This window comes from Pristis pectinata, chromosome 19 (assembly GCF_009764475.1).
Source record: "Pristis pectinata isolate sPriPec2 chromosome 19, sPriPec2.1.pri, whole genome shotgun sequence".
NCBI lineage: Eukaryota > Metazoa > Chordata > Chondrichthyes > Rhinopristiformes > Pristidae > Pristis > Pristis pectinata.
This window is the reverse complement of record NC_067423.1, coordinates 30,296,825-30,312,073: the sequence shown is the minus strand read 5'-3', so window position 1 is coordinate 30,312,073 and position 15,249 is coordinate 30,296,825. Positions and strand designations below refer to the sequence as shown.

General features: G+C 39.3%; 1 protein-coding gene across 4 annotated transcripts in view; it reads left to right on the top strand.

Annotated features, from left to right (window-relative positions):
* The window catches only part of apaf1 (apoptotic peptidase activating factor 1), a 179,356-nt gene that overhangs the window by 75,151 nt on the left and 88,956 nt on the right, over positions 1-15,249 (top strand). For all 4 annotated transcript variants that reach the window (XM_052033698.1, XM_052033700.1, XM_052033699.1 and 1 more), the window contains 5 exons: positions 1,087-1,213; positions 1,860-1,985; positions 2,305-2,436; positions 5,625-5,750; positions 10,626-10,781. In XM_052033698.1, coding sequence (XP_051889658.1) covers positions 1,087-1,213; positions 1,860-1,985; positions 2,305-2,436; positions 5,625-5,750; positions 10,626-10,781 — 667 coding nt within the window. The remainder of the gene's footprint in view (positions 1-1,086; positions 1,214-1,859; positions 1,986-2,304; positions 2,437-5,624; positions 5,751-10,625; positions 10,782-15,249) is intronic.

The following is a 15,249-nucleotide window of genomic DNA, read 5'->3' as shown; positions in this document are numbered from 1 at the left end:
CCACTGTTTGGAATTAGTATGACTGCATATATAAAGGATAAGCATTAATGTGATTTGTCTGGACAAGTGACTTTATCTGTAATTTCTATGTGTATATACATACTACAAGGATCAGATATTTTAATTGATGTGTGCAAGCCAGATGCTTGTAACTTTAGTTAGCTGTCTTATTTCTACTCTGAGTATTCTCTCCTTGGGTTTATACACTATTTCTATAAAACTTTCATTGCCCAGAGAACTTTATCTGTTTATGGGGAATTTTGCAGCTCTCTGGCCTTAACATTGTACTGAATCTTCCCGGACCAGGTCTGCACTCACTTGGTTCAGATGCATTGGGCCAAACTTGTTGCCCATCTGTGCCTTCAAGCTGAATGGCAAGGTCTCAGCTGCGAGGAGACCACAGACAACCTAGCACAGAGGCCCCACATGCAGACACGCTTTGATCAAAGGTGGATCTGGGGCAGATCTTGTCTCCTGTCAAAAACCCTAACCGAATGTCCCTGGCATTCATAGGTTTATATAAAATAATTTAAAAGAATTTCTTGCTTTTTGCCTCCTGCTCAGTCCAGAATTCCCATTCAGGTGAAGACTGGATGTCTGAAATGTTTCCTTTGCCAGCTTTTCAAACTTCAACTTCTAAAACTCTTTTATGATTGTTCTGTCTCACCCTATATCTTGCTTCATTTACTCCGACTTTGGTAAACTCCATTAGCTACTCCCCAACACAGCAGTCATCTACAAACCAGCTATGCCTTTACAATTGCTCATCTCTGACCTCCTCCAGCCCTCTGTGCTGATGCTTACCCTCTGTTTTCCAACTTTTGCACTTCCTTTCTTCTTCCTCTTCCCCCTACCTCCATCTCTATAGTTCAAGAATCTTTATAAACTCTGGAGCACACTCTTAGTTGCTATTCTTTGCTTGCTAATTGCCCTTCTTTGAATGCTTCTGAACCATCCAACTCCTATTTGCATATGTTCTATGTTACTAAGCTGGTTCTGTTTTGTAATATATAGAAATATCTGGAACAATATGCTTTAAGCATTATCCTTCATGGATATAGGTTAACAAATATTTTCGCATAATAGAAACAAGACCACCTTGCGGAACTCATCACGGCTTGTTGTTCAACTTCACTGTGATGCTGTTTTTTGCGCCTGTTTTTCTCATGATGGATTGAAGATTGCTTCTTGTGGAGCAGATAAAACATTACAGGTAAACAAATAGTTAAACACTTCATCTGTAAGTTATCCCATTATTGTGCTGAAAAGTATAAGAAACAGAATATTAAATCTACAATAATTCTTTGATATCTTCAATTTCTAAACATCATGCTTTTTGTTTTTTTGTTATTTATCACCTTTTGTATAACTACCAATCATATTTATAGTGGTGTCACAAAATAGAAAGGAAAAGACTAGCAGGAAGTTATACTTCCCATTCTGCAATTAAAAGTAACCTTTTGAGTTTTTTTCCCCTTTGATACCATCAAAGTGTTCACTCATAAGCTCACTAATGAATTATCATTTACCTGGTTTTCAAAATGAAATTTATGCTTCCATGAAGAAGTTGTAGTAGAATAAAAGGCTCATCATCACATCTGCGTAGTTCAGAATAGTACAGTACTTCACTTTTCCATGGGAGGACTCAAAAACTACTAGTTCAGGGTATGTTAATCTTTTCAGTCAGGTGTTGGGAATATTAAATCCACAACTATTCTTGGAACATTTTTAAACTGCCTACTACGAATTTTTCTAGGTGCACCTTAAAGGTCATGTGTGTGATGAATGGTTAAGTTCTTGAAACAAATACTGGGAAGTAAATCTTTTGTTTCAACATTTTTAAAAAATTTGTTTCACAGATCTTTAAAAGTGAGTCTGGTGAGAAACTTTTGGAGGTTATTGCACATGATGATGAAGTGCTGTGCTGTGCATTTTCACCAGATGACAAACTTGTTGCCACATGTTCATCGGATACAAAAGTTAAGGTAAGAGATATCAGCAAAACTGGATGATGTGCTTCAACAAACAATCTGCTGGAGGAACTCAGCGGGTCAAGCAGCATCGGTGGGGGGGGGAAGGAACTGTTGATGTTCCGGGTCGAAACCCTGTCAGGACTGTGTCAGGACTGTCTGTCACTGCACATTCCAGTTTCTGCAGTCTCTTGAGTCTCTGGCGGATGTGTTTTTTGTATTATATCTTCAATTAGTTATTTAAACAAGTGGCTTGAAGAGTGGCACATATTAGTCTTCTATTAATGATATTGGTTTCTCTACTTAACAGCTAAATAAAGTATTTTCTCTGTAGGTCTGGAATTCAATAACTGGCCAGTTAATTCACACGTACCATGAACATCAAGAACAAGTCAATTGTTGTCAGTTTTCACATTCGTTGCATAAGATGATGTTAGCAACATGCTCCAATGATACCCTTGTAAAAGTAAGTCCTTTGGTGGGTTTGGTTTCTTTTACAAAGAAGACACATTGTTATTGTATTAGTGCTGCTTGATAACATTGCTCATGATGAGACAAATGATACTAATTTGCAATAAGTGTTTTAACATGTAATGCCACAAGTATTATCCTGTTGTAAAGGTGTTGTTTTATGTTACTGTGTGGACCTTTTACACAGCAATCAACTGAGTTGTAACCAGACAGTTGTTGATCACAGCAATCAATTTTTGCAATTTTCTTACGGGCCTGAGATATCACATCCTGGAGCTGCAGATGCATTGGCAGACCTTGTTAGAAGGCAGGATTAGGACATGAGATAGGACATCTTTCCTTTCTTTTCTCATGTTTATCTGCAACCAGAGTAAGATGATTTTTCTTTTAAGTGAGTTGTTCCTTCTCTGACATATCTTTGTTAAATAGAGGCTGCTGTCTCCCATTGTGCAATATCCATGCTATATCTCTTGAAGTTTGTCTTCCAAGTATTTTTAAAGCTTCTTGTTTGGCTTTTCTGTTTCCTTTGGTGCTTTGTGTATACAACAGTCGTTTTGAGCAGGCTGGCTTCATTTGTCTGCCCCATCTCAGTTGATGCTGGATAATCAGGGGTACAACACAAAAGATGTTGGGCTCTGAGTGTGCACTGACATTGGTACAGGAACCTCCCAGTTCATGTTGAGGATCTTTTGAAGAAACTACTAATGGTGACACTTCAGCTGTTTCAGGTGTGTTCTATAGGTCACCCAAGTCTTGCAGCCATATGGGAGAGTTGGGACTCTTATTGCTTGTAAACTAAAAGTAGATGCACTGAATTTATGGTTATTGAATGCTTGATGAGATAGACTGCTGAAGGCAAGCCTGGCTCAATGGCTTCTGTGCTGAATTTAAGCATCTGTACCTACCCTGCAGGAGTGGTGGTTGCAAGGTCGTCAAAGTGTTCTACACTTTCCAATTCCTTGATGTAATTGCAGGTGTGATGATTGACAAGGAAAGGCTGGCCACGAATTTCTGTTTTCCTGATGCTCAGTGTTAGTCTTAGGTTTTTTTAAGCTTCTAAGAAGTAGTTAAGGGTTGCTTGTAGGTCTGCCTTTGAATGTGTTCCTACAATATAATCATCTGCAAACTGGTGTTCCATTACTATTGCCAATGTTATGTTAGTTCTAGCATGGAGATGAGAGCTGTTGAAGGGATTGCCATCTGTCTGATATTTGATCCTGTTGCCCTGTGGCATATGGCATTACACAGTGTTTTCATGGTTGGAGAAAAGCGTGGGTGTCAAAACACAATCTGTTTTTCACCTGCTCAGGAGGCAAAGGACTCAGATAGAGTACAAGATGGAAGGCCATCTTGGAGAAGTTTTACAATGATGATAAATCCATTTGGATAGCCAAACTCTGATGTAGTCATAAGGATCTGTGGAGAGTAACAGTCAAAGACTTTGGTCAGATCAGTGAAGACCATGTACAACTTTAGTTGTTCTTGAACTGCTGCTGGATCAGCCTGGCTATGAAACTCGTGTAGTGGTGCTTCATGAAACCACTGTGGGACTCTAGGATTATATCTTCTACAGAGAAAGCAAACAAGGAGATGCAGTGTCTCAACAGTTGTCACAGGCAGCCTCGTTTCCCTTTTTAAAAAGGATGATGATATTCATAACTGAATGAGATTTCTTCAGTGAGCCAGATTTTAGGGAACAGCAAATAGATTTTGTTTACCATTGTTTCTCCCCCTCAGTTTTCAGAACTTTGGCTATTGTGCTATCAGGATTTGATGCTCTACTCTTCATTTCTTAATTGGTATTCAGACCTCCTTTAGTATTGATGGTTTGACGAGAGTTTGGTCCTAAGAGACTAGGTCTAAGGACAGAGTTGATGGTATCATTAGTCATGGTTGATTATCAGTTTAGAAGCTTTGGGAAGTTTCCAATGCCTCGTAATGGATCTTTTTTTTACCTTTGAAGCACATTCGGATATTTTTCTGTTATATGTAAGTTCCAATTGTTGGCAATCTAACCTAATACCTTTTGAAAACTTGAGCCCGTCGTATTGGTCCTTTGTACCGTCTTTAATGTAGGTGAGGGATAGGGAAGGTCCAAGTTTAGAAATGGGATCAGTTCTCTCAGTCCTTCCCAACCAATAAGTGCAGTAAAATTCCTGCAATTGCCTTTCTTCTAGCTAATAACTTATCCCCTTCCAAATTTTGCCTTGAATTCCCACTGTTTTCATCCTCAGTGATGGTCTTTATTAAAAGTTTTAATTTGAGATCAGTATGCACCAAATTGTATCCCTTTGGGATACCACTTTCATAAAAAATAATCAGGGATTTTAATTTGGATCTATCCATTCTAAATTCATGTTTATTGACTGCTTTTATGTTGTCAAGAACCATGACTTAAGTGTGCCCCTAGCTACTATTATTATAATTGATGTGGACATTAAACTGACAAGATGGATATTCAAATTGAAATGGAGTAATAGAAAAGCACTAAAGCCTGCAGTGCAATTGTTTGAATTAATAGATCAAGAAAGTAATATTAAACAATACAATGTTTTTGATTGATAGGGCAGTACTTTTGGTAAATTGTATTCAAAGGAGTATTTTAAGTACATGCATCTTAAATGCTTCATGTTTGTGATGCTTCAGCTTTACGTGGAGTTGATATCAACAGGTATCTGCTGTACCAGCCAGTTGCTCTGCAGTTGGTTATTAAAGCTAATTTTGGTGGAGAGTTGGTGAGATTTTTACTCGCATGTAATGCAAGTACTTGCTTGATGTATTTATCCATGTAATCTTTGATATCTGTTTCCAATGTGTTGTACAATTTTTAATATTAAATATAGTTTAATATTGAGATGTTTTACTTGTTGCATTGGAGCATTTTCCAGATCACTGCAATGTTTGCCTTTTGAGTCATTGAAGTGTGCTACAATTACAACTTTGTCTCTGAAATTTATCTTTGTGAGGGCATTGTACAATTTTATTTTGCAGTTGTAAATTTGTCGTGAAGTTTTCCACAAGTCTTGTGCAAGCCTGACCAATTTATTTCAAGAAGAAAAAAAATGATTATAGATAAAATTGGTCAGTCTCTCAAGGTTAAGGGATGTCGTACAAAGTAGGAATAAGAGAGATATTTTTCTTCATTTTCAATCCAATCACTTGTTATCACTTTCTATTTTATAGACATGGGACCTGAAGGGGACCAGCTGTAAAAACACTCTGTTTGGTCATGGAGAACCTGTTAACCATTGCAATTTTTCTCCTGATGACCAATATCTAGCCAGCTGCTCCAATGATGGGACAGTGAAGGTACATGCCATCTGTGATTATTTTATAATTAAAACTGGATTTTGTACTGTAAATTTGTTATGGAAGTGATGTTAATCATGTTCTTTCAATCTAAACCTTAACAAAAAAAAAATCATTGTCAATTGTAGGATAGAACTTTTCAGCTTTGAAGAGAGTCTGGATAGGCTGGATTGCTTTCTTTGGAGCAGAGGAGGCTGAGGGGTTGGGGGGTGACGGTGGGGATCTGATTCAGTATACAAAGTTATCAGAGGCATAGATCGGGTGGATTGTCAGAAATTTTTTCTCCCATAAAAGGGACGTCTGAAACCAGACAGCTTAGGATTAGTCTTTCCCACTTCATTCCCAATTCAACTATATAGCCATTAGTCTGACATTGCTATGCCACTGGTTATTGATTTGCTCAACCACACCGTAACCTCCACCACTGATGCCCTGGCCCCCATTAACGTTACTTTGCTCTCTCCCAAACAAAAATACTGTGGAAACTGGTAACCAGAAATAAGAACAAAGAATGCTTGAATCACTCAAAGCTCAGGTGGCAACTGACCAGTTCTGATGAAAGGTCATTGAACTGAAATGTCAACACTGTTTCTATTTTCATGGATGCAGCTAATCTTCTGATTATTTTGAGGAATTGCTATTCTTAATTTATTATTCTCTATGACCCTGACGGCATCCTGATCATTGCCCTCTTGTATACAAGAGCATCAGACTTGGTTTATATTCAGATTAGGCTGGGCAACAGAATTATCAGACTGTGTTCTCATTTGCCAAAATTGCTCACTATTCTCAACATCCTCGTGTGAAAAATAACCCTCAACCTTCTGCAGTAATGCAGACAGTCTACCTTCTGTGCTGCACATTCATGTCCAACATCGGGTGTGAGGACCTTCCAGGGTTCTTTGTCACAAATCAACACCACCCAATTAACTTTGTCTATTACTTCCCTTACCCTTGCCACTGGGCTGAACATCTAAGTTTTCTAAATGCCCTAGCTGTCATCTCATCTTTCTCTAGTTCTCTCCCATTTCCCCTCATGCTTTCTCCAAGCTCATTCTATCCATGTGACCTGCAGCCTTGATCCTATTGTTTCTGAGATCTTCTCTACCACTCTTTGTTTACTAATATCATTAATGGTTTTCTCTCTTATCATCATTACAGTCCTCAAAAAAAAAGCACAATGCTTGACCTCACTGACTTGCAAAAGATAACACCATCTCCAATTTCCCTTTCCTCTCCAAAGTTTTGCTACAAGCCATTATCTTTCTTTGAATCCTTCTAAGTAACTTCTTTCCATGTTTGAATCATTCTAGTTAAGCATCTGCTATTGTTACAGCATTGAAACAGCTCTGAACAAAGCCATTAATGATCTGTATGAAGGTTCTCTATCTGCATGCTTTAACATGGTTGACCACTCTATCCTATCCTACTGTCTCTCCACTAGTTGAAATCACCCTCAACTGTAATCTGTCAAGTCATATCCAAAGAGCCACTTGCAGTGCCTTCTATCCCAACTCTCACATGACTTCTGGCTTTCCCCAAAGATGGCTGCCTGCTACTTTTCATCTAGATCTTATCCCTTGACCTGCAAGGATGCATGCAAACACTGCATCAATTCCCACAGGCACTCAGAAGATATCCAGCTATAATACTGTAATCTCCATTGACTCTTTACTGTCCCTAATTGGTCTAGTATTGAATTAGCACAAATATGCTAAATATTGTAAAGATCAGAGCTATTGTCTTCAGTTTCCACTGCAAACTATGTTCGCTTGCCATCTGCTTCATCTCTCTTCTGCAAATCAGACTGCTTCCAATCTTGGTGTCACGTTTGAGAACAAGGTGACCTTTGTCATCTCACATGAAACAGGTCTTATTAATCCATCTACCTTGTTCAGACTGAGTTGCATTGCTTTAGGGTTTAAAAGAAGCTCAATTTAAAAAAATTCCATCCTTTTAATTTGCACCACAGTCTTGCCCCTCCCTTTCTCTGCCCTTTAGTTTTTTTAGCCCTGAGGCATGTTGCTCTTTCCAATTCTGGCCTCTTCAACATTTTTGATTTCTTCAGTATTGTTGGTTATACCTTTAGATGCCAAGGCCCAAACTTTAGCAATTTCTACCTAAATCTGACTTAATTTCATCCTTCAAATTTGCTTGCATCTCTGGCTGGAATCTTCTCCCTACCACCATGCATCTCTTCATCCAATCAGCACCTGTAACCCAGCCACTGCCTTCCCCTCAACACCCCATCACCCTCTCAGAACTCTTCTTATCCCCTGGCAGAATGACCAGCATAGTGCAAATTATAAAGACCAAAGGTAAAACTTGGGAGAGAACGATCAGATGGGGAAAAGATGGCAAAGTCAGTTTTTTTTTAAATTGCAGTTTTAGCCATCAACACAGACAGCAGAGGTAAATTTTAATTAGAACAAAGTGAATTTGTTAAATTTCAATGAATTTCACAAAGACCAGAATGTGACCAACACATCTCCATTAGTCCCATGGCATAAAACAAGAAGCTTAACACCCTCAGCAAACGTTTAGCACAAAAGATTCGAGTAGTTCAACAAATGAAATAATTGCAGAAATCAGGAAGGAGCGTGGTAGAGCTGCTTAGAGGTTGCAGGCATAAAAAGGGATAATGCTGTTTCTATTCTGTGCCTGGATAATAAATGGGATTTTCAGGAAGGATAGGAGATTGACTGAGTGGCAGGGAATAGAGAAAAGGGATAATGGAGAGGGACTGGGATTGGCTGAATGTGACTAGTGTTGGCCAGCACTGAGGTCGCAACCATTTGAAGTATTTATGTAAGACTTAGAAGATGGAGTGAAAAGCCAAGTATTAAAGTTTGCTGAAGACACTGTAAGCAGTGCAAGTGGGTGGAAGCATTAAATTATAAAGAGATGTGAACAGATCACAAAACAGTGACAAACTGATTTCACTCTAGACAAATTTGAGATAAACCACATGGGACCTGACAAGTATGGTGTAAGGCACTTTTTAAAAAGTGAAAAGCTCAATGCAGTGGAAATTCAGAGAGACTATAGATGCAGGTCATTACAATTTCATGGATAAGGACAGAAATATTCAAAAAGTCTCATGGGACATTGGCATGCAGATGACTTAAAGATCAGCACTATAAAAGGATATAAGTAATGCTGCAGTTATGTAATAACCACATCTTGAGAAGTGTACGCAACTCTGAGAACCATACCTTAGGAAGGTTAGGTTTACCTTGGAGAGTGTACTCTAGATTTACCAGTATGATACATTGTCTCCTAGAGTTGTGTTCCTTGGCATTAAGAAGCATAAAGATGATTTGATGAATGTTTTCAAGATTTTTAAGTGGAACTATTAAGTTGCACAGAGAGAAACATCTTTTGCTTGTTGGTATTATAGGACTATGGGGAATCTTTTAAAGGTCAGAGCCAGGCCTCTTCAGACTGAAGTTAGAAAATATTTCTATATACAGCGAGTGTTAGAAATTCGGAATTCTCTTCTGATACTAGGTTAGTTAATTTCAAATGTGAGAATGATGGATTTTTGATAACCAAAGCTATTAGGGGATCTAGAGAAAGGAGCAAAAATGGAATTTGGCTGCTGATTGATTATGATCCTCTTGAATAGCAGAATAAGCTTGAGTGACTAAATAGCAATAGTTCCCATGTTCATGTCACCCAAGTTGAAGGACCATTCAATGTATCTGATTTTTTTTTTGACAGTTCAGTGCCAGGTGGGCAAATAAGTGACTAAAGGGGACTAAGAGACTAAGTGATATGGACAGGTTTAAAAAAAAAATGGGCAAGAAGATGACAGATTAAGTATAATGTCGATAAATGCAAATTTGATAAGGAGTATAGAAAAGCTAAATGATCTTTAAAAGGTGAATGACAGAGAGATGTTGATGTTCAGATTGACCTGGGCATCCTTACATCAAGAAAAGTTAGCCTTCAGGTGAAGCAAGCTTTCAAGAGAACAAGTAGGATGTTAATCTTTATCATAAAAGTTTAAAAGTAAAGTTTAATTACACCTGCATAGAATGTAGTGCAGTACAGTGCAGGAACAGGCCCTTTAGCTCGCCATGTCTGCAGCGACCATAATGCCAATCTAAACTAATCCCATCTGCCTGCACACAGTCCATGTCCCTCTATTCCCTGCCTATTCATGTCCCTGTCTAAATGCCTCTTGTATATCACTATCATATCTGATTCTACCACCTCCCTTGTGTAAGGGCTTAGTGAGAATATGTCAGGAGTATTGTGCCCAAGTTTGCTCTCCTAACATGAAATAGGTGGAAAGTAACAAAGGTTTATTTAGGGTGATTTATGGGGAAAGAGGAGATTATCTTGACATCATCTGATTTCTGGAATTATTAATTTACATCAGATGAGTGGTCAAATGGACTCCTTTGGTATAGGGCTAGTGTGGATGGGTCCCTGATAATCACTGTAAACTCAGTGGGCGGAAGGGCTGGTTTCTGTGTTGAATGACTCTATAACTCCCTGTGACTCCATGTTATTGTATGCAGAAGTTGGCTATTGCTTGCTTTGTTAAATTCAAAATCTTGAAGGACTTTGTTTTGTACTCCACTTCTGAACTTGGCATATGGAAGCCATTGGAATTAGCTGCAAAAATGGTGTGCCTGTAGCTAAGTTTGAAGATTATGGATAAGACAGGATATCATTCTGATCAATTTTCAGTTGGTTAACTTTTTCATTTCCTATGTAAGTGTGCCTTACGAATTCTGGATCTCCGTAAATGATTCATTTTTGTTCTTAAAAATACATTGAAAATTGTAATTCATTCTGAAGTGATATGTGTTTATACTTGACGGTTTATGGCTAGTGAAGCAATGCTATGTTCTATTCTCACAGCTATGGAGATCTGGTAATATGTGGAAATCCCTTGATGTAAAGGAACAATGCCAGAAATCAGACGATGGTGATGATGAGGAGGAGGTTCTACTAAAGTGCTGCTTATGGTCATCTGATGGCACCCAAATTCTGGCAGCTGCAAGAAACACTCTCTTTGTAAGTATTTTCTAAAAGTAAAGTTTACTGGTAATATCTTGGATTTTGAGGAATTAATAGTTGATGATGTGTGCTGCTGATGTATCAAGAAGGGAAGTGGAGTTGTCTTTATCTTCCCAGCTTACACTTTTGTTTCAGAACATTGTTTTTTCTGTAAGTTACTTTCCTTTTTTTCTCTGGTATTTTGCTTCCTAATTTCTTCCATTTTGACTGTCTGACTGTGCCATGGTTACGTGTGGCCAAATTTGCTCCACAATTCCACTTCTAGTTGGGCCACCTCATTTCTCTGCTTTTTGTTTCCAATCCTTCAACTCCACACTTTAAAAAAAAACAGTTGATGCAATGAGGAATGGAACTTAATTGGCTGATTTCCAAATGCTTTGGTATCTGCTCTGCAACAAAACTTCTGTGCTACCTCTTATTAGGGGTAAGTTCATAAGTTTGCCCATGGGGTGAATCCTGATATATGGGCACATGGAGCCAGCTTGTGAAATATGGAGGTGGTTGTTGGTAGACACTGGGTTTTGCTGGTGTTCGAGATTGGACACAACTTTTCCTGGATCAGACCGAGTACATTTCAGCTGCTGCTGTCATTTATCTGAACTTCTTTTGAGCCACAAAGAACTTATCACAAAGCCTAAGCACTCCATCTGAAGTTTAGCAGTATCAGTGTGTCAGTGATGAAAATGTTGCATACCCCACAAGGAATTTAGCACTATCCAGGACAGACCAGTTTGCTTCACTTTACTCTTGGTGTATGCAGCATCTTCATCACTGACACACTGAGGCAATAAATACCATGCTACCATGCTCCTGATTGTAGCTATGATTGTACTGAAGTCTTCAGGACTCAAAGCTCATTGTCAGAATATAATCCAGTTTTACACACCAAGAGAGATACCAAAGGAAATCACAGGCTTAAAGATTCATTAGGATAATAGACTCATAAAATATGTACAGCAAGGAAGAGAAAACCAGTTAGTCCCATTCCATAGCTCTTCTGTGATTTGGATTGAAACTTGCTGGTGTTGTTTCCATCTGCCTCTGCCTTTGACCTGTTTGGTGGTAGAAGTTGCAGGGTGGGAGGTGCTGGTGGATTAGTTTTGTACTAATTTATAGATGATAGTCACAGTGACCACAGTATACTGTTGCTGGAGAAAGTGAATCTTTAAGATGGTGAATCGGGTGCCAATCAAGCAAGTTGGTTTATTTGTTGAACCTCTTGAATGTTTTTGGAGTTGAATTCCTGCAGACAAGCAGAGAGTATTCTGTCACGTTGCTGAATTGTGCCTTGTGGGTGGTGGAGAGGCTGTGGGATTTCAGGATGTGGTCCATTCATTGCAGGATACAGATTTTTGCTTGTCGATGTGGTTGCTTTGGTCAAGTTTCTGGTTATTGTTGACCACCATGGTGTTGTCGGTTGGGGACACAATAACTACCGTGCCATGGAATGTCAAGCAGAAGTAGTCAGACCCTCACGTGTTGGAGATGATCAATGACTGAAGTTTTGCAGCACAAGCATTACTTGCCATTTACCAACCTGTGCTTGAATGTTGTCCACATCCTTTAGTGTGACACCTTATCAAAATCAAAAGCCTTCTGGAAACCTAAATATACAACATTTATTGGTTTCCTGTTCATAAAACTATGCTGACTATTTGATTGCCTTATGATTTTCTAAATGTTCCGTGATTACTTTCCTAACAATAGATTCCAGCATTTCTTCCAATGATGAATGTTAGACCTACTGGTCTATAGTTTCCTGCTCTCTGCCTCCCTCCTTTCTTGAATTGTGGTATTCCATATGTGGTTTTCCAGTCATCTGGGATTTCTCTGGAATCCAGGGAATGCTGATAGGTTACAACTAATGCATTTGCTAATTCTGCAGCCACTTTCTTTAAGACCCTGGGATGCAGGCCATCTCATCCAAGGGACTTCTCAGCCTTAAGTTTGCTTGGTACTTTATCTTGAGTGATAGAGATTGTTTTAGTTCCTCCCTCCCTGTAGTCCATTGATCATCTGTTATTATTTTAGTGTTTTCTACAATGAAGAGCAATGCAAAATAATTATTTAGAATCTCTGTCTTTTCTCTTTCTCTCATCATTAATTAATCAGTCTCATCTCCTAAGAAACCAGTATTTACTGTTGCTGCTCTTTCTGTATATCAGTAAAAAGCTCTTACTATGTTTTATATTGTTGGCTATGCATCTTATTCTATCATCTTCCTCTTTATAATTTGCTATATAGGTTTCTAAAAATTTCCTCCTCTTGCCTGCCATTAATTATTGTATGCTTTTTCATTCAATTTGATACCATCTTTAACTTGGTGAGCTGCAGACAGTGTCAAATATGTTAATTCCTTCTGTTGGTTCACTCTCTATCCTCCCCAGACCCAATCTGGCCCTGATGTCCTTCAGGAGTTGGACAGCTTGGTCTGTGGTGGTGTTACACAGCCATTGTTACAGAAGGATGTTGAAGTACCCCAGAGTATATCTGTGCCCTGACTACTCTCAGTGCTTCATTCCCAAGTATTGCTCAACAAAGAGGAGCACTATTCGTCACTGAGGGAGGATGGTCAATGATAAACAGGTGGAGGTTCCCTTGCTCAGTTTGTCATGATGCTGAGACTTAATGCCATCCGGACTTGGTGTTGATGACTCACGGAACCTCTCTTTCCCAACTGTATGTACTGTCTCACCACCTCTGATGGTTCTCTGATGCCAGTGCGGCAGAACTTTCCCAGAGATTGAAACAGAACTCAATAGCGAGGTAAAAGTAGTGTGATGGGGAAATAAATTTGTCTTCCTGAGAGCAGTCAGTAGATCTGTGCTTTGTGGAACTACTCTCACTCCAAAGAGGCAGAACCTCAGCATTCCCAAAGCTGCTGGAAGAAAGTTTGCTGCCATGTAAATGCCCTTGCATACTCACAACAGCCATGATGATACTTCCTTAATTTGTACAGCAACATATAAATATAGAAGCAGGAATAGGTCATCCTGCTTTTTGGGCCTGCTCTACTTATCAACACAATCGTTGTTGGTTATCCACTTCAAGACCTTGTTCCTGTCATTGTCTCTTATCCCTTGATCCCTTTGGCTTTAAGAAATATGTCTCCCTCATTCTTGAATATATTAAATTACTTGTCCTCCATTGCCTTCTTTAGTAAAGAATTCCATAAATTTCTCCTGTTCTCTTTTTAAATGGCATACCTCACACCGTGAGACTGCGACCCCTGGTTCTAGACTCTTCATCTGTCAGGAACATAACCCTTTATCCAGTCTGGTCTTGTAACAAAGTTGTACGTTTCTGCATGATCCCTTCCCATTCTTCTGTACTCCAGTGAATAAAGGGCTAAATGACCCAATCTCTCCTCATGTCAGTCCTGCCATCCCAGGAATCAGTCTTCAATACTCGTTGAACTCCTATGGTAAAACTGCACACAAAATTCCAGATGTCACCAAGGCCCTGTACAACTACAGCAAGAGATCCTTGCTCTTATATTCAAATCCTCTTGCAATGGAGGCCAACACACCATTTGCCTTCTTTGCTGCACTGGAATGCTTGATTTCAGCAATCGATGTACAAGGACACTCAGGCCTCAGTGCACCTTCTCTTTTTCTAATCCAATACCATTCAGATAATGTCTTTTTGTTTCCAGAACCAAAGTGATAACCTCACACTTATCCACGTTACTGGACCTGCTGTGAAGTTGCAATGTTATTTAGAAAGTCGGGTGAGTGGGCAAAGGGTTTCTGCACCAGCATTTCATTGTGCATACACATCATCTTCCTCTGTAAGACTGCCCCATTTAAATTCTGCAGCAGAACTGTACAAAAGTTGGGACGTTGTGTTGCAACTTAAAAAACACCAGTTAGAGTATTGTATGCAGTTCTGGTTGCCACACTATAAGAAGGATGTGTTTGTGCTGGAGAAAGTGCAGAGGAGATTCACCAGGATGTTGCCTGGACTGGAGGACTTCAATTATGGGGAGAGATTGGGTAGGCTGGGCTTGTTTTCCCTGGAGTGGAAGAGGCTGAGGGGTGACTGATGAACGTATATAAAATTGTACAAGGCATACATAAGGTAGATGCTCAGAATCCTTTTCCCACAGTAGGGGTATCAAAACAAAACGTCATCGGTTTAAGGTGACAGGAATGAGTTTTAAAGGGGATTTGAGGGGTAATTTTCTTTTGCACAGATTGGTTGATGTTTGGAACTCGCCGCCAGAGGAGGTGGTCGAGTCAGATACAATCATTACTTTTAACAAGTGTTTAGACAGGCACTTAAATAGACCTCAAAGGATATCCACCTAGTGTGGGCAAATGTGATAAATGTAGATGGGCAAAGAGGTCAGTGTGGATGTGGTGAGTTGAAGGGCCCATTTCTGTACTAATCTGTGATTTTACCTGTGACCCTGTCTTCAAGAAAGCTGCCACTTGCTTTGTCATCTCCCTTACTGCAGACCACC